At 36.9% G+C, this 18,470-nt stretch overlaps 2 protein-coding genes across 2 annotated transcripts; one reads left to right on the forward strand and one right to left on the reverse strand.

Moving 5' to 3' along the window:
* The first annotated feature begins 11,037 nt into the window (after window positions 1–11,037).
* LOC127126842 (plastidic glucose transporter 4) lies at window positions 11,038–14,596 on the forward strand. The gene is made up of 13 exons (XM_051055850.1): window positions 11,038–11,334; window positions 11,428–11,545; window positions 11,653–11,720; window positions 11,809–11,941; window positions 12,030–12,129; window positions 12,222–12,334; window positions 12,613–12,706; window positions 13,105–13,258; window positions 13,447–13,593; window positions 13,668–13,741; window positions 13,836–13,924; window positions 14,016–14,130; window positions 14,257–14,596. The coding sequence occupies exons 1-13, from the start codon at window positions 11,196–11,198 to the stop codon at window positions 14,437–14,439; spliced, it is 1,527 nt and encodes a 508-aa protein (XP_050911807.1). The 5' UTR covers window positions 11,038–11,195; the 3' UTR covers window positions 14,440–14,596.
* A 1,783-nt stretch (window positions 14,597–16,379) lies between these two features.
* LOC127130764 (uncharacterized mitochondrial protein AtMg00810-like) lies at window positions 16,380–16,784 on the reverse strand. Its single transcript, XM_051059728.1, has one exon. The coding sequence runs from the start codon at window positions 16,782–16,784 to the stop codon at window positions 16,380–16,382; it is 405 nt and encodes a 134-aa protein (XP_050915685.1).
* Window positions 16,785–18,470: the final 1,686 nt, after the last annotated feature.

The following is an 18,470-nucleotide window of genomic DNA, read 5'->3' on the forward strand; positions in this document are numbered from 1 at the left end:
CCTTCATATCCCCAGTGGGTCCCTCAGTGGATTCCCTAGTCGTCAGTAGATTTGTGGTTTGGTGGATTGTATTTATGCAAAATCCCCAAAAGAGTTGGTATCCCCAACAGAGTCAGGATTGCGTCTGTGATAATCCCCTCAGAGTCTCCGCCAGAGCTGGTATCCTCGACAGAGTTGCTTTTGTGGTAGTTTCTGCTTATTAAAATCTCTGTTTCCCCAGTAGGGTCAGTTGGTGGTCTAGCATCCAGAGATTGGGTTGATTTCCTGATTGCTTTTGATCCTCAGTAGAGTGGCTTGTTGCGGAATCTACTTGTGTGATCTGTTTTTCCTTCAGTGGGTGTATTCCCGATGGAGTGGCTACTTGTGTTCTCCCCAGGTAGAGTTGCTTGTGCAGTAGATTCTACATGGATGACCTGTTCTCCCTTTGTGGGTTGTTCCCCAGAGGAGTTGTGTGGAGTTGCTTTCATAGTAGTTCTCGCTTGTGCAATGAACTCTTGTTTCTCAGTTGATACTGAAGATCCCCCTGTAGATATCTCGGGATTTCTCATTTCCCCAACAGATTTGTCTTTGTGGTTGTTTATTGCCTGTTGTGACTTTCTGTACCCCAGTGGGGTTGATTGTCGATCCATCACTCAGAGATTTGGTGATATCTCTGATCTTTTGCCTCCCCGCAGATCTTTGCTTTTCGGCATGTAGATCTCCCGCAGATTGGCTTTCCATTTGGTTTTTCCTCTGGAAGTGTAGTACCGGGTGTTTGATTCCTGGGCCTGTTTGTGTTAGATATGTTTGTTTTGTCAGCATTCATCAAACATAAATCACGCATATTCATGCATACTCATAAACATTCAGATATTCATGTTGCATTTTTTTGCCATATATCTCTTGTTTGTTGTCTCCTGCTATTGGTGATATAGATCTCTTTATAGATCTCCCCAAGCAGATGTCGGGTGTTAAATCTCTCCATATAGAGTCAGCCCATAAGCAGAAACTATCCGTCTTTCCTTCTGCAGTTCGCCACTGAATATATCCTCGTGGATGACGGTTTCTTCCGTTTCCTCCCAACACATATATTGGGATGGATGTTCATATCGAGTTATATCCTCATAGGACGAGTCTTGTTTCAGTTTGCCTTTTCGGTTTGATTCCGAATTGGCTATTTGTCAGCTGTTTCTTGTGATTCCCTGTGGAATAAATGAATGAATTGCCCAGTAACCGGCAATAATTCTTTTTATCCCCAGCGGAATTTTTGGGCCTCTACCCTCATACCGGTAGTTGTAAGTCCTATGTTCCCTCTTCTTGGCGGAATTTGTGGTTATATACCTTTTATTCCTCAGCAAGAGTCGTTGGTTTTCTACCCTGTATTCGGTAGATGTAAACCCTACTTTTTATCCTCATCAGAGTTGTTGGCTACTACCCCGTATTCGGTAGTTGTAAGTCCCATCTCTTTTCCCCTAGCAGAGGTAACCTTTGTGGTTCGTTCTGGTTGATGGTGGATTTTGTGGTCTTCTACCCAGTATTCGGTAGTCGTAAATCCTATGTTGTTGTGGTTTTATTCCCAACGGAGTCTGTGCTTTCTTGTGGATAGTTGCCGGATGCTAGCAATTCTATCCCCAGCCAGAGTTTTGGTCTTCTACCTCGTATTCGGTAGATGTAAACCCTATTTCTCCCCTTCGCAGAGTTAACCTTGTTGTTCATCCTAACCGATGATGGTTACTCTTTGTGGTTATCTTCATCCAGTATTCGATGTTGATATTCCTCCCTTGCTTCTGGGTAATTGTCGTTTGCCTGCAATTTTATCCCCTTTGAAGTCGCCAGCAAGTCCTTGCGGATAATTGTTGTTTATGCAATTCATCCCCAGCGGATCTTCTTTCATTTACCCTTTTGCTTGGTAGTGATTGTTGCTCCCTTTGATCGGTCATATTTATATACCTAGTTTTGGTATCCCGATGCCTTTCTTTTCGGTTGATTTATCCTTTATTAACCCAGTAACCGGTTGTGGATAATCTTCCATGCGAGTGTGTTATCCACGTTCTGACGGTAATGGATGATATATCTCATGCACTCTCCAATCGAAGCCTGTTGCGTTTCCCTGATCGAGTAAGATTCGTTTTTCCTTCATGGAATCGAATATTCTTTGTTTCTTGGATAATTGCCGGATGCTTGCAATTTATCACCTGTGAGTTATCTTTCGTTTACCCTGTTGTTGTTGGTATCGATTGTCTCTCTTTTCGGTAGACCACCTATTATATACCCAGTAACCGGTATCTCTGGTGTCTTCCTTTCCGAGTATATTATTCACGTTCTGACGGTAATGAATAATATATCTCTTTCGCTCTTTGGTTGAAATCCTTTGTTGATTTTCCCCAGTAGAGTAAGATTCGTATTCTTTGTAGAATCGAATATCCATCCTTTTGGATGATGAGTGCTTTGGCATATATACCAATTCACGCTTCGGTCGGTCACCTATTATATACCCAGTAACCGGTATCTTTAGTGTCTTCCTTTTGAGTGTATTATTCACGTTCTGACGGTAATGAATAATATCTCTCTTTCACTCTCTGGTTGGAATCCTTGTTTGATTTTCCCCGGCGGAGTAAGATTCGTATTCTTTGTGGAATCGAATATCCATCCTTTAACAAGTTTGTGTTTTGGATGATGAGTGTCTTGGCATATATACCAATTCACGTTTTCGGTAGGTCACTTATTATATACCTAGTAACCGGTATCCCTGGTGTTTCCTTCCATGCGAGTATGTTATCTACGTTCTGACGGTAATAGATAATATATCTCATGCGAGTATTCTATCCACGTTCTGACGGTAATGGATATTGTATCTCATGCACTCTTTGGGTTGTTTCCCCAGCTGAGTAAGATTCGTTTTCCCGTTGCGGGGTCGAATGTTCATCCTGTAAGTTGATTTGCTTTTTCGAGCCCTCCTTTCGGATGATGAGTGTCTTGGCATATATACCAATTCACGCTTTGGTCGGTCACCTATTATATACCCAGTAACCGGTATCCCTGGTGTTCCTTCCTTTCTGCTCCATATTATGACCTTGGTCCCATGTGGAGTCAGATTTTCCTGAGTTGATGTACCTTTTTCAGGTCTTTCTCAAATGTTTGGTTGATTGATATCTCTCACCCTTATACCGGTCTTAGATATTCATTTTTCCTGAGCTTGTTACCCTTATACCGGTAACACCTCATTCTTTGTTGCTTCTCTAGGAGAGTCTCTTTGTTAGACCTTCTCCAGTGGAGTTTCCGTTGTGTTTTTTTACCCTTTTTGCTGTATTGGCGTTTTCCCCAATATATGCAATTTTTCCCCAGCAGGGAGGTTCTTTGTGAATCCTTCCCAGTCCGAGTCCAGATTTTCATCCGAAGTATCCTTTGTGGATAGTTTGAGTCAGCTTGTGTCTTTCCAATGGATGTGTCTTCCTTTGGAATTCTTCTTTTCCCAGTTTGAGTCCTTTACTCCCCAGTGAGGTCTCTAGTCCAGTCGTGTCGTGTTCACGCCATATTTGTTCTTCTTCCCTAATTCAGAGTCGTGTCCTGCTCACGCATTTCTTTTTCTTTTTCTTATCCTCATGAGAGTCCGATTAGAGTCTCTGTTCCTGGTGAGTGTATTACTCCGATGGATTGTCTTTTTCTTCTTTATGGATCCATATTCCCCACAGAGTTTTGTTTCTTTTGCATGCATACATCTGCATCATGAGGTCTCTTAGGGACCAAAATTTGTCTCATTACTGTTATTTAAGCCCATTCTACAGCGTCGAGATGAAGATTTCTAAACTTCACTTCTCCGGCTAGAATGACCTTAAATAGGGGCATCTGTAAGACCCCAATTTTGTCCCTAAGATCCCTCATAGCATCATATCATATCATATCATTGCCTTAAGGATCTTTGTGCACCTTGCCTCCTTCCCTGTGGGTGGGTTAGCTTTTGAGTGTGATTCATGATCACCAAGCATGTGTTGCATTTGTATATCATTGCATTTCCTTTTATCACTAACCAAAAGTATAAAAATATGTCACCTAACCTTGTTACTTGCAGATGAAGCAATCACAGGTCAAGACAGTCAAAGGCAGCCATTGAGCAATAGGTGGTGGCCATTCTTGAGAATTTGGTCACCATAATCATTCATAAGAGATTACATGAGCCATGATATCATTTTGAATCAAAATCTCAAGTGGTAGAAGCTTGAATTTCATCTGAGCATAGCCAGGTCAACTAAAACCCTAAAAAAGGTCAACACAAGTCAACTGTCAGTTCTATCATGGATTTGAAGGTGGGAGATGGTTAGAGAGGCCTCATTCATGTCCATACAAGTCTCATTTGACATTTCAAACATCAACAATGAAGGATTTGAGGTCAGATGAAAACTTTCCAAAAATAGTAAGTGACCTGAAATTTGGAATTGCCAAAATTGGAAAGGTTTTCTCCTCAATATTACATCATCAAGAAAGCTTCAAATGAAATTTTGTCCAACATGAAAGTTGAAGATCTTGCTCTCCCATTTCCAAAAAGTCTAAGATCATCAATGTCTCACGTGTGGTTAAGGAGATATGATCAAAACATGGCCAAGTGTGGATTGAACTTCAAAAGTGCATAACTTTCAAACCAAAGCTCCAAATTGCATGGCTCTTTTTGCTAAATTCTTGTCATGACCAAATTGCATGGCTCTTTTTGCTAAATTCTTGCCTTGCATTGCATCAATCATCATCACATGATCATTGGCAAAATCTTGATTTTTTGGAGGGAAATTTCACAATTTAAATTTGGTAAATCATTTGAATATTTTGCCATTTTAATTGATTTTAAAAATTCAGTTTGAGTGAAAATAGATTGCATTCGTGTACTGTTCATGCACCATTTTCATGCACAAGGGTGAAATCCCATTTTGTCAAAACACCTCCATTTTAATCATTTCCATTACCAATTGGTTAATCATGTTTAGAGGGTGATTAGTAGAGAGTATTTAAACCAAAACCCTAACAGAAAATCATAACAACACTTCACAAATCTCAGATCTAGAAATTTTTGATCAATTTTTTCTCTCATTTTTTCTCTCAATTTCTCCAAATCGAAGCACAAATCCTTGCCTCATTCATCATCTAGTATCGTTACTGAGCAAGATGCAAGCAAGAACCATTTGAATTCGTGCAGTTTGGAAGCATACATGAAGCTTGAGCAACAATGGTGAATTTCAAATTCTGTAGATTCGAGCTCAATTGAACATCAAGACTTCTTCCAATCCACTCCACAAGCTTGCTAGAGGAAGATTGAAGCATAGCCAAGCCTGGAACACGTGGAATCACAAAGCTGCTCTTCAAGAGGTTCCAAATCGATCCTCTTATTTCTCATTTTTGTTATGTGATTCTTGTAGATCTTGTTTGTGTGAGCATGCTGAGCTTTGAATCACTGAAAACCATGCCTTATTCATTGAGTTTCGAGGATTTAAAGTTTGATGTTGAAATGTTATTTGTTTCGATCCACATGATTCCCGATGCTATATGCTTAGCCAATACTTGATTTGTGCTCTCCATTGTTTAAGCTACATGTACATGTGCTTGCTTTTCAAATCTGGAATATTTGTTCATAGTGTTCTTGGAGGTTCACTGTTCATGAAACGTGTTTGAAGAAGATGAAGTACAGGACCTATTGCCACGCTTTGGTCTGTCCCGAGAACCGTTGCCTTTGCTCTTTAGGGTTTTGGCGCCATTGGCTGCATGCGGTGCCCATGCTGGCTTGTGATTGGCTGGGCGAATTCTTTAGTGAAACGGTGCGCTTCAGTGTGGCGCCAGATTTCAAATTTTCAAATTAATTAATATAAATTCTGATTAATTCATTTAATTGCTCAATTTTTATTTCATTTTCATTTGCATCTTTAAAAATTCATAACAAATCCAAAAATGATCCAAATAATATGGGGATTTTTGCTATGGTTTTCTTTTTCTCTCTAGCTTTTTATCAACATGAAAATCAAAGTTGTGCCTGGCTGATTTATTTATTTTTGCCCTAGGGTTCTTGTATGTGTATGCATTTTGACATTGCTTTGCTTTTGCATTTGTGAAATTCTGGTTGTTGATCCTATGAATCTGAAAATTTGCATGTTGAAACTTGACTCATTCCTTGACATTTTGGTATTGAGTTTGCATTTTTATCATTTGTAGTTTCTGGTTTGTGATTTTTCTAAGTAGGTGTGACAATTTGTGTCACACCTTGTGATGTTCATCTTGTGCTATGTGTTTACCCTATCAAATGATGCTCAATTGTTTTGATTTTTTGCATGCTGATCATATGAGATGTCTTGAATATGCATGAATTTTTCCAGATTTTTGTGAATCATTTCTGATTTAATTGAGATTTTTCATTCTGGTTGATCACATTTGCACTTTAAAATTGCCTTGAACTTCAATTGATCATAAAATTCATTTGGGAAATGATATTGATGTGAGACTTTTTGCTATGTGTCAATAATTGTTTGAAGTTTCATCATGTTAATTTTCAGCTTCTGTTTTAAATTTTTTCTCCATCTTTGACCCTAGGCTTTGACCTAGTGGTTTGCCTCTCATGTTTGAAGCTTTGTTTCAGGTTACACATTCAAGTTACACAATTAATGATGCCTCATCTTGAGAGCATTTGATATTTGCTTTTGATTACTAATGTATGTTTTGTAGGTTGATGTTGACTCTCTTGAGTTTGACTTGTGGCTTATGCCTTTGCTTATTGGTTGACTGTTGATATTAACTGTTGGTGGTTTGTCTGTATAGTTGTACTGATTTGTTTGATGTTTCCACAGGTACATTAGTTGCTTAAGTTCATTTTGAACTTGCTTTTGCTTGGTTGCTTAACCACTTAGGTATAACCTCTCTTCTTCATGTAGTCTGGAAGGCCTGGCCTGTTATGTGGTCAGGCACCTGTCTGAAGTCCTCCTTAAGAGGCAATGCTTGTGATTGTTTACTCTTTGTGCCAAGCAGGAAAAGTCCTCATATGAGGCAATTGGTAGATAAAAGAGATGTGTAGTCCATCTCCTACTATTCAATGTGTCATCCCTTTGCTCACATAACATGTTGATGCATTGTGGATATTAACCCAAGATCCTATAGTGTCATATCATTTGTGGAGAAGAGTTCCAATTTTCTGAACTCCCACACATTCTATCATTCAAAGCTCTTCCAGGCCAGGGATAAGAGCTATGAGGCACACCCCTCATCTCCATTTCATCTGCTTCATCTTAACTCTCAATGTTAAGGTTAAGAGCACAACATACCCCATTCTAGTTGACTTTAAAGTCTAACCTTGCTTGAGCCTAATTGCTTGTATATAGTGTGTGCTAATTGACTTGTTTGTTTGCTTACTTGATTCATTTGTGCATAGTTGCTTGAGTGTGCCTTAGTGCATTTGTCATCATCATTTGTATATCATTTCATAAGCTTTGCTTTATAGCATTTTTGCTTTGTCCATGGAGGAGACAAGCATAAGTCCATTACTTGGCAGTTGTTCCAATGATATGGTGTGAGACTAGTATAAGTCCATTGATTGGCATCTGGTATCGTTGTTTTGTTTTAGGAGATTGGTGTAAATCCATTGATTGGTATCCGGTATCCGTGTTTGTTTTGTGAGATTGGTATAAGTCCATTGATTGGCATCCGGTATCATTGTTTTGTTTTAGGAGATTGGTGTAAATCCATTGATTGGTATCCGGTATCCACCTTTGTTTGTGAGATTGGTATAAGTCCATTGATTGGTATTCGGTATCACCTTGCTTTGCATTTGCTTATTTGCATTGTTGCCTTATTCCAAAGGAATCACTTGAATCATCTTCCATATGATTTCAAGAGGTGAACATCTAAGAAGTTTTACTCCTTCACCCTCCACCTTTTGTTTCTTTAAACCTCCATTTGCATGCTAATCCAAAACCTCAAACTATTGTGCAAACATTGTCATCTCTTTTCAAATTAGAAACCTAGGCCTTAGGCCTTTGATTTTCAAACCCTATTTCATAATACTTCTTTTGAATTGAATTTTAATCATACTTTGACCACTCTTTTGTGAATAAACTCTAATTGGTTAATCTCACTCATTCAATTGTTTTGTGACTTTGTCCATTCTTGATAAGTTTTCATACATTAGCCATAGGTTTGATTTATCCTAGTTGGTTGATGTTAATCTCACCTTCTTGTCCTTAGTGATTGAATTGTAAGAGTTCCTTGCTTATTATAGGGTTAACCCCTCACTAGCAAGTTGAAGCTATTCTCACGTGGTGGACTCGTTGTTTGTATAAGGTTGAGTTTTCTCCCGTGGATAACGAAATACCTTAGGGCTTTTGTTTTAAAATGAACCCACTCATATTTTGGAAATCTTTTAGCCGAACTACGGCGTTTTGATCCTTACCTTTCATGGAAGGTACGTAGGCAACGGGTTCATCCGTTCAAACACAAAAATAACTAATCTGTATATTCTTTTCTCATCCCTTCCATCATTGTTTGCACAATATGTCATAAACAAATAAACTTTTTTTATACAACAAGTGTGAAAAGGGCTCCCTAGGAGTACCTAGGACGTTTTGGGTGCCTAACACCTTCCCATTGCGTAATTAACCCCTTACCCAGATTCTCTGATCTTTTCATTAGTTTTCTATGTGTAAAACTTCTTAGGCTTTTGTTCGCTTTTTAGCCATTCCTTTGTATAAATAAAAGTGCGGTGGCGACTCGATTTCTTTGTATGCTTTGCTTTTGATTTAATCAATAAATCATAAAGTGACGAATACACCGCTACAGTGAGTATAATAATATCCCATATCAGAACAACATATAATTATACTCCATCTTACAAGAAAGCCTGGATTGCAAGGACAAAGGCTGTTGAACAGTTTTTCGGCAACTGGGAGGATTCATTCAAGGAATTGCCACGGTTTTTATGGGCACTAAAAACATATGTCCGAGGAACTGTGGCAATTATGGAGACAGTGCCAACAATGATGCCAGACGGAACCTGTGCTACAGGTAATAGAATATTTCACCATCTCTTTTGGGAATTTGACCTGTGCATCAAAGATTTTGCATTCTGCAAACCTATTATTCAAATTGATGGCACTTGGTTATACGGAAAATACAAGGGTACTTTGCTCATGGCGGTTGCACAAGACGGCAACAACAATGTCTTTCCCATTACCTTTGCTCTTGTTGAAGGTGAAACGGATGGTGGATGGGGTTTCTTTCTTCGACATCTCAGAACGCATGTGGCTCCACAAGCCAATCTCTATTTGATTTCTGATAGACATGTTGCCATTGAGAGTGCCTACAACAACCATGACAACGGATGGCATGGTCCTCCTTCTACACATGTCTATTGTATCAGACACATTGCACAAAACTTCATGCGTGCTATAAAAGATAAGAATCTTCGCAAGAAGGTGGTGAATGTTGGGTATGCTTTAACTCAACCGTCATTTCAATATTATTGTGATGAAATTAGACTGTCTAATGAAGACGCAGGGAGATGGATAAATAACATACCAGTAGAGCAGTGGACAAGGGAATTTGACGGTGGTTGTCGATGGGGCCACATGACAACAAACACTGTGGAATGCATGAACGGGGTTTTCAAAGGAATTCGAAATCTGCCGATAACCGCCTTGGTAAGATCAACCTATTATAGGTTGGCTTCTATGTTCGCAACCAGAGGTGAAAGATGGAGTGCAGTGTTAATGTTCGGGCAAGTATCAGTGAGTGTTGCATTAAGGTCATGAAAGAGGAGAGCATAAAAGCTACCACACACGTTGTAACAGTCTTTGACCGTCATAGACAAAACTTCAGCGTCTAGGAAATAATGGGCAACAACGAGGGGAGACCAAATTTAGCCTACGCTGTTAGACTAAACAGAAGTTGGTGCGATTGTGGAAAATTCTAGGCCTTCCACATACCTTGCTCCCATGTCATTGCAGCATGCGCTTATACTCGTCAAGACGCTTACAGCCATTTATCTGATGTGTACAAGGATAACACCATCATGAATGTATATACTCAAAGCTTCTCAGTACTACCAATGGAGGATTACTGGCCTCCATATGAAGGAGATATTGTTTGCCACAATGACGAGATGCGTAGAAAGAAGAAAGGAAGGCCAAACAACACACGTATCAGAACAGAGATGGATTCCATAGATAAAATGATAAGATTATGTAGTATCTGTCGTCAACCAGGACACAACAAGAACAACTGTCCCAATCGAGGAGCATCATCTAGGTCTTAAGTTTTTTGTAACATTGTATTTCTGTAACATTCAATCATTATATATCATTAAGTTCTTGTTACAATGAGTTTCACAACAAACATCAGTACAAAACATCTGAAAACATAAATATTTCTAACCGATTACAACAATCAAATTGATGTCGTCTCGGCCGAACATCATTTCCCTAGCATTCTTATCAGTCTTCATTCGCACCCAACCAAAGATACTGTCAAGTCTCTCAATACTTCTGATTTTTTCCCTTCTGGTATTTTTCCATCTAACCATCGAACCAGCTCCCTCTTCAGTTGATCAAACGTGGTGATGTTCCAAAACAACATCAGCATTTGAGGTTTGTCTCTCGCATAAATCACCTTTCCGTATCGGCGACGAACACCAAACATAATAGCCAAATGATTATATGAGATGTGGAAGAATTGGTCACACAACACATCTATTTATAAGACAAAAAATGCATTTTAGGAGGAGTCTCCAATTGAATTGGCGACTCCTCTTAAAACCTACACATAGGCGCCAATTAGATTGGCTATGGCACCTGCCCTAGCCAATCCAATTGGCGCCTCCATTCAAGTTTTAAGAGGAGTCGCCAATTCAATTGGAGACTCCTCCTAAAAGTGGGGTATTTTGGAAAAAAATTGAAATCAGGGGTATTTTGGGAATTTCCTTGAAAAATTGGGTTATTTTTTTAAAAAAACCTCAATTTTATTATATTTTTACCAAGGTCTTTACTATTTACTGTGGTTAATACAACCGTTATTGTTTAATTTATTACTCTGATTGGATCTGTTGCGTTTTTCTCCGTCAACTCAAATTCATTCTCATTTTGCATATTGGTTGCCTTGACTTTTCGATATTGGAGTTATAGTTCAGTTATGCAAGTGTCAACTTTTGGCGTCGAAGAATCAAAGGCCGCTGTTGGTGAAATCAGAACCAGATCATAGGAATGACCAGTTGCTGCGGTTTGAGATCTGATTCCGTCATAATGGAAACCGAGCTGAGTAGTAGTACTAGTAGAGGAAGAGGTTTTAGTACCATTTTTGGTTCTAAGGCTAAGCCAAGATCACTCAGGTTTCAACCTTCTGGTTTGTCTTCTGTTGCTCACGCACGACTTCGATTTCTTACTTATTCTTTCGATTCTGATTTTATGGCTCTTAATGAGTAAAACTGAACTGCAGATGAAGAAGATATTGAGGATCTTATCCCCAATAATGCTCCCGGAAAAACTTCTGGAACTGTTTTTCCATATGTTGGTGTTGCTTGCTTTGGTTCCTTCTTATTTGGCTATCATCTTGGGTATGTATGAATTTCATCTTTGTTTATTTAGTATGAAGATCAATGGAATCATAATACTGATTTTCATTCTTAGGTGGGAAACTCTGATAATGCCGTGTTTGGTGTAGGGTGGTCAATGGTGCTCTTGAGTACCTTGCTAAAGATCTCGGAATCGCCCAAAACACTGTGCTACAAGGTTTTTATTTTTTTTTTCTTTTTTACATTTCACTTGAATATGCTTAATCAATTGCTTTCTCATGAGATTTATATTATATCCAAAACAGGGTGGATTGTCAGCATGTTACTTGCAGGTGCTACTGTCGGTTCGTTTACTGGTGGAGCATTGGCTGACAAATTTGGTCGAACCAGGACTTTTCAGCTGGATGCGATCCCTTTAGCAATCGGAGGATTCCTCTGGTCTGTTAAATGTAATTGATAATAGGATTATAGGATTGATCTTTAAGGTATTTTTTATATCAATTTTTGATTTTTAATTCATTTACAGCGCTACAGCTCAGAGTGTTCAGACAATGATCATTGGTCGTTTTTTAGCTGGTATAGGAATTGGTGTTGCATCTGCAATTGTACCACTATACATATCGGAGGTGGAGTGTTTATAGATTATTTTAACATTTGGTATTGTGTTTGCTTATTTTATATGGACCTCGGGCCCATGGTGACTCTTTCTAATGGACAGATTTCTCCAACCGAAATCCGTGGTGCACTTGGATCTGTTAATCAGATTTTTATATGTATTGGGATTCTTGCAGCACTAGTTTCTGGTTTGCCTCTGGTGGGAAATCCTATATGGTATGTATGTAGTATTCAGTTGATTCATCTCTAGTTACCTGTTTATTTCTTCCTAGGTCAAATCTCAACTAGAGGGCATGTATGTTTGAGATGAACATTGTTATATTCACTGTGAAGTTTTGGAAGCTAGAGGCATGTATGTTGGACAAATAGGCCATGTATTCATATAATCTCGCTCAGTCAGTCGTCTAGAACTGTCTTCGTTCACCCGTTTTGTACTCGTTCGATAATTCCAATCTACTCCTCTACCTCGTCTTATATTTTTGATAATTTATCAGGTGGAGGACAATGTTTGGAATTGCAGTAGTTCCTTCGATTCTATTAGCACTTGGAATGACTATTTGTCCAGAGAGTCCTCGATGGCTTTATCAGGTTGCTCTGCAACACTATGATGTCATTTGTTATGGATACAATACATTTACATATCATTTGTCAAGTAAACCAACTGTTTTGTTGTGCTTACAAAGCAGTGCAAAACTTACCAACTCAAGCTTGCTTTTCTTATATAAAATAGTACTCTTAGAATATTCATATGACAAACCTATGGTGACAATTTTCCATATAAACTATTAGCTTTATAAATTTATATCTTAAATCTCTTAAGACACTGTTGGCTTCCTTATTTATGGTTTTTATTTTGTGTAATGTGAATGCAACTTGAACAGACATGTATCCGTATATGACGCCTTGTTTTCTTCGAAGTATATATCATTAGTTGTTTAGTCCAATTGCAATAATTTTCTGAGAAAATTACATTGTTTGTTTTACAGCAAGGGAAAATATCTGAAGCTGAGAAAGCTATTAAAACATTATATGGAAAAGAAATAGTTGCTTCGGTTATGCAGGACTTAACAGCAGCAAGTCAAGGTTCTTCTGAACCGGAAGCAGGATGGTTAGAACTGTTTAGTAGCCGATATCGAAAAGGTATTGTAAAATTTAAGTTTAGAAATACTCCAGGTTTGATTATCAAATGACGAATCGGTTTGAAGTGTATTTAAGCATAGTTGTATTTACTTATTAGACTCACTGCTCAACTTCATTTTGGTTTGTTCTGAAATGATTATTGCTGAATGAGTTCTTGTAACACTTCTCTAAAACATTTGATGTTGCAGTTGTCAGTGTTGGTGCAACACTTTTCTTACTCCAGCAATTAGCTGGAATAAATGCCGTGGTTTATTATTCAACTTCTGTCTTCCGCAGTGCTGGAATCACTTCAGATGTTGCAGCAAGTGCTCTGGTTGGTGCATCAAATGTTTTTGGTTAGTATTTTTCATTCTATACACGTATATGCTATTTTCTCAAACATTACATTTGGTGTTTGATTCTGGTGTAGGCACCCTTATTGCTTCATCCTTGATGGACAGAAAAGGAAGGAAAAGTCTCCTTATCACCAGCTTTAGTGGGATGGTAATAACTAATAATAATATTATGGAGTTTGAGCTTTAACTATGATTCTTTATGCAAACAAAAAAAACTTACCTTGTTTTTCTGTCTTTTCCAGGCTGCTTCGATGTTACTTCTCTCCGTGTCTTTTAGTTGGAAAGTCCTTGCACCATACTCGGGCACCCTTGCGGTCCTGGGGACTGTTCTGTAAGTCATTTAATATTTCTGAATAAAACTGATTCCATTTTTTAGATTTTCATTTCACATTTGACTTTGGTGTCATATGAATTTGAAACAGTTATGTATTGTCCTTCTCTCTTGGTGCTGGTCCCGTGCCTTCCCTTCTACTACCAGAAATATTTGCATCTAGAATCAGAGCAAAAGCAATTTCTCTGTCATTAGGCACACATTGGGTTAGTGATTTCATTTTTAAAATTCAAAGCTCATAATGCATTAGATTTGTCACTACACTGATTATATTGATTTGCCTGCAAATTATGCTATTGATGAAATGTTGAAATTTTGATTTTTGTTATCAGATTTCCAACTTTGTGATAGGACTCTATTTTCTTAGTGTTGTAAACAAGATTGGCATCAGCACAGTATATTTCGGGTTCTCATCTGTGTGTCTTCTTGCTGTCTTGTACATTGCTGCTAATGTTGTGGAAACAAAGGGTCGCTCATTAGAAGAAATTGAACGTGCTCTTACTCTTGCAACTTAGAATATTTGCAATACTATACTTTGTTGTTAATTTTCCTTTTGATGTTCTAATCACTAGTTTTTTTTTTTTTTTTTTACATTATATATCCTTTTATTGAATTTACTTTATAAATTCTTATGATCATTATAATTTACAAGTTCTTAACAAAGTTTTTACATTTTTTTTGTGTGAAAAATTCTTATAATTTAAGTAAACTAAAAATTAATATTCTATAGGTTCTTTAACGAAGTTTAAATTTATGATCTTTTTCAGAAGTTTATTGTAACATTTAATCTATGTCAAACATAATAGTGTTTTATACTTGACTATTAAAATATTTACTCTTTAACATATATTGTAACATTTTATAAGCATATACTAAGTATGAGTATTGAAAAATTCAGAGTCTATTGCATGTTACTCAAAACAAATCGAAGAAAAATAGACTCATAAAATTTTAAAATTTGGATATATAAAATATAAATACGACATACAAAGTCACGGGCAGCTAGAAATTGACCAACTAAATATATATAACCATGTTTTGAGGTTTAAATAAGGGATGTGCAAAGTTGTATTGAAATATTAGCCACAAAGAAAATTACATTAGAATCACATTTTCATTGTTGTCTTTGCTGAACTTATTTGTTTTTGTGGAACCATTTTCGGATAAGGTTGATGAATTTGTCGCTAACAAATTGTTGGAAAACACAGTTTGTAATAATGGATTTTCAGGAGAATATAAGTGTTGGTGGCCGATGTAATTGCTTGCTCGGTAAATTTTCTTAATACTTAATATAATCTAGGATTTTGCTAACTTGTACCCTTAAGGCACAAGTTAAGAATACTACAATTAAAAAATTTGTGTAAAATAAAATAACGTTTTAAATTTAAAAAAATTAAATGCATGTATTTCAAAAAAATATTTCTATAAATAAGTTATTAATTTGTGCCCTTGGGACATATGTTAACATTAGTCTATAATCTATAGCTTATCAATAACTATATTACATTGGCGGTTGTTATAAATTGTTATGAGTTAGTTAGTAATGATAACCACCTATAGATGATATAAGTACGGATAACTTGATCATTGTAAAGTTAGATTTGTTGTAATTCTTTCTTCATTATGCAAAGCAAACTTTTTTCTTTTATCAATGGTGTTCTTACTATATTTTTTCACATAGTATCATCGACATGTGGCTCCGTTATCACCATTACGTTGCATAATCACAAATTTCACCGTTTTTCTTTCTTTATTTTATTGATCATTTCTTCTTCTTGTTTTTTTCTCACTTATGCAACTTTGCCAGTTGAGAGCTCCTCGAGCATCATTAATGGCCATGCTCCATCACTTCAACCAAAAGTGAATTTCAACATAAAAAAAGGTGTGAAAAATTATTTTTTTTTAAAAAGAATTTTTTTTAAATGTACTTGAGTGAGTAAATCACTCAGCAACTATGATATTTATACACACTATATAATTAATTACATATTATGTTTACAAAGAGAAATAAATATTAATCCAACATCCTAAATGCATAAATCTAAATATACATGAACCTAAGACTTAAATGTTCATTTTAGTGGAAAACATACTATATATTTTTTTTTTCTATTTCCAGCACTCCTCCTCAAGCTGGTGAATAAGTATTCTTCATTTTCAGCTTGTATACAATTCGTTCAAAATTTGAGCTACTCAATCTTTTAGTGAGAAAATCTGCAAGTTACCCTTGTGAGGACACAAATGGGGTGCAAATCAACCCAATATTAAGCTTCTACTTGATGAAGTGTCTATCAACCTCAATATGCTTAGTTCGATCATGTTGAATTGAATTATGTGTTATACTGATAGCTGATTTATTATCACAATAGAGTTTCATGGGTCCTTCCCATCTGATTTTCAAATCTTCTAAAATAATTTTGAGCCAAAGTAATTCACAAATGTCTTGTGCCATGACTCAAAATTCAGGTTCAGCACTAGAACGTGCTACTGCACTTTGCTTCTTACTCTTCAATGTCACAAGATTTCCTCCAAGAAAGGTGAAATACCCTGTAGTGGATCTTCTATCAACAATTGAACATGCATAATCTGCATCAGTATAGGCCTCAAGGGTTACATTTTCATTTCTTTTGAACAAAATTCCTCTTCCTGGAGTTCCCTTGAGATACTGGAGGATTCTATGAACTACTTGTAAATGGATTTCTTTAGGATTGTGCATGAACTGACTAACCATACTTACAACATATGAAATATTGGATCTAGTGATGGACAAGTAAATTAATCTTCCAACTAGACGTTGATACATTTCTTTATCTACTACAACATCTTCTTTTGTATTACCCAGTTTAAGATTTGGATCCATAGGAACGCTCGCAGATTTACAAGCTATTTTTCATGTCTCTTTGAGTAAATATGTAATGTATTTTTGTTGAGATATAAAAATGTCTTTTCGGAAATGTGCCACCTCAATTCCCAAGAAGTACTTCAGCTTTTCAAGAATTTTTATTTCAAACTCCTTAGCCAAACAATGACTCAAGATTTGTTGCTCATTCCAATCATCTCCTATCATTATAATGTCATCTACATATACGAACATAATTGTTACTCCCCCTTGTGGCGAGTGTTTGATGAACAAGGTATGATCCTCTTGACTTTGCTTGTACCCTAAAGATGTCATAACCTTAGTGAATCTTGCACACCATGCTCGAGGTGATTGTTTTAGTCCATATAATACCTTTTTCAACCTGCAAACTGTATTGTCAAACATATTTTTTTTATACCTCGGCGGTACCTGCATATAAATCTCCTCTTTAAGTTCCCCATGTAAGAAGGCTTTCTTCACGTCAAAGTGTTGTAATTCTTAACCATAATTGGCAACAAATGACAAAATTACTCTCACTGTATTCATATTTGCAACCAGAGCAAATGTCTATGAATAGTCAATTCCATAGGTTTGTGTAAACCCTTTGGCAACCAACCTGGTTTTATATCTTTCGATTTATCCATCAGCCTTATATTTTAATGTGTACACCCATTTGCATCCAACTGACATCTTTCCTTCTGATAAAGTCACTAACTCCCAAGTTCCATTCTTTTTCAATGCATCTATCTCGATATTCATGGCTTGCTTCCATTTTTTATTAGACAATGCCTCAGAAACATTAATAAGTATGGAAGTAACGTTTAGGTTTGTGAGGAAGGCTTTATGGGTAGGTGAGAATTTTTAAGATAAATAGTTTGAAAGGGGATATAAAGGTTGCTTGGTGCATTTTATGGTACCTTTTCTATAATAGTTGGAAGTTTTATGTCATCATCTATAGTTTGGGTAATCATTTTATCTTGTAATTCAGAAGAATTAATTACCTCATTTGAAGGAGTCGAGTCAGACTCTTGAACTTGTGTCGATTCAGGAATGATCTTTGACTTTATCATGTAAAACATATTATTCCCATATCTTACATCCATTTTAGGTCCAAGTTTAGCTATTGGTGTATTTGATTGATTTAACTCAACTCCTACTTCTCAGCCTCAGATGGGTTTGGTAGAAGTGTGTTTAACTCAAGACCAGAAAAGATTGGGCCTATTTGACTCGAAATTGGAATAATTAGGTTGATTTGACTCGAGACCAGAGAGATTGAGTGTGTTTGAATCATGACCAGAATGAGAGAGATCGAGTTTATTTGAGTAATGACCAGAATGACCAGATGCATTTAACTTAATGCTAGACAAATTGAGTGTATTTAACTCAAGACTAGAAATATCGAGATTTTCAAGCTTATCTTCCTTAAAATTCTCCCCCCTGAAGATAAGGTTGGGTGAAGCACAGTTCCTTCTCATGAAAGGTAACTTCCTGCGACACAAAAAAAATTTAGATGGAGGATGGAAACACGTATATCCATTTTGAGTAGAGGGATACCCGACAAAAACACATCTTAGGGCTCTAGGGTTGAGTTTTTTTTGTCTTGACTATGCACATGGACAAATGAGACACACCAAAGATTCTAGATTTAAGATTACTACTAATTGACAAATTTGGATAGAAGGAAGA

This window comes from Lathyrus oleraceus, chromosome 3 (assembly GCF_024323335.1).
Source record: "Lathyrus oleraceus cultivar Zhongwan6 chromosome 3, CAAS_Psat_ZW6_1.0, whole genome shotgun sequence".
NCBI classification, from domain to species: Eukaryota; Viridiplantae; Streptophyta; class Magnoliopsida; order Fabales; family Fabaceae; genus Lathyrus; species Lathyrus oleraceus.

Excerpts from the sequence above, each read along its gene's own strand:
- LOC127126842 (XM_051055850.1), top strand. The coding sequence starts at position 11,196 with ATGACCAGTTGCTGCGGTTTGAGATCTGATTCCGTCATAATGGAAACC. Across the intron at positions 12,130-12,221 it reads TACCACTATACATATCGGAG|ATTTCTCCAACCGAAATCCG; the intron begins GTGGAGTGTTTA and ends TCTAATGGACAG. Across the intron at positions 12,707-13,104 it reads GTCCTCGATGGCTTTATCAG|CAAGGGAAAATATCTGAAGC; the intron begins GTTGCTCTGCAA and ends TTTGTTTTACAG.
- LOC127130764 (XM_051059728.1), bottom strand. The coding sequence starts at position 16,784 with ATGGATCCAAATCTTAAACTGGGTAATACAAAAGAAGATGTTGTAGTA.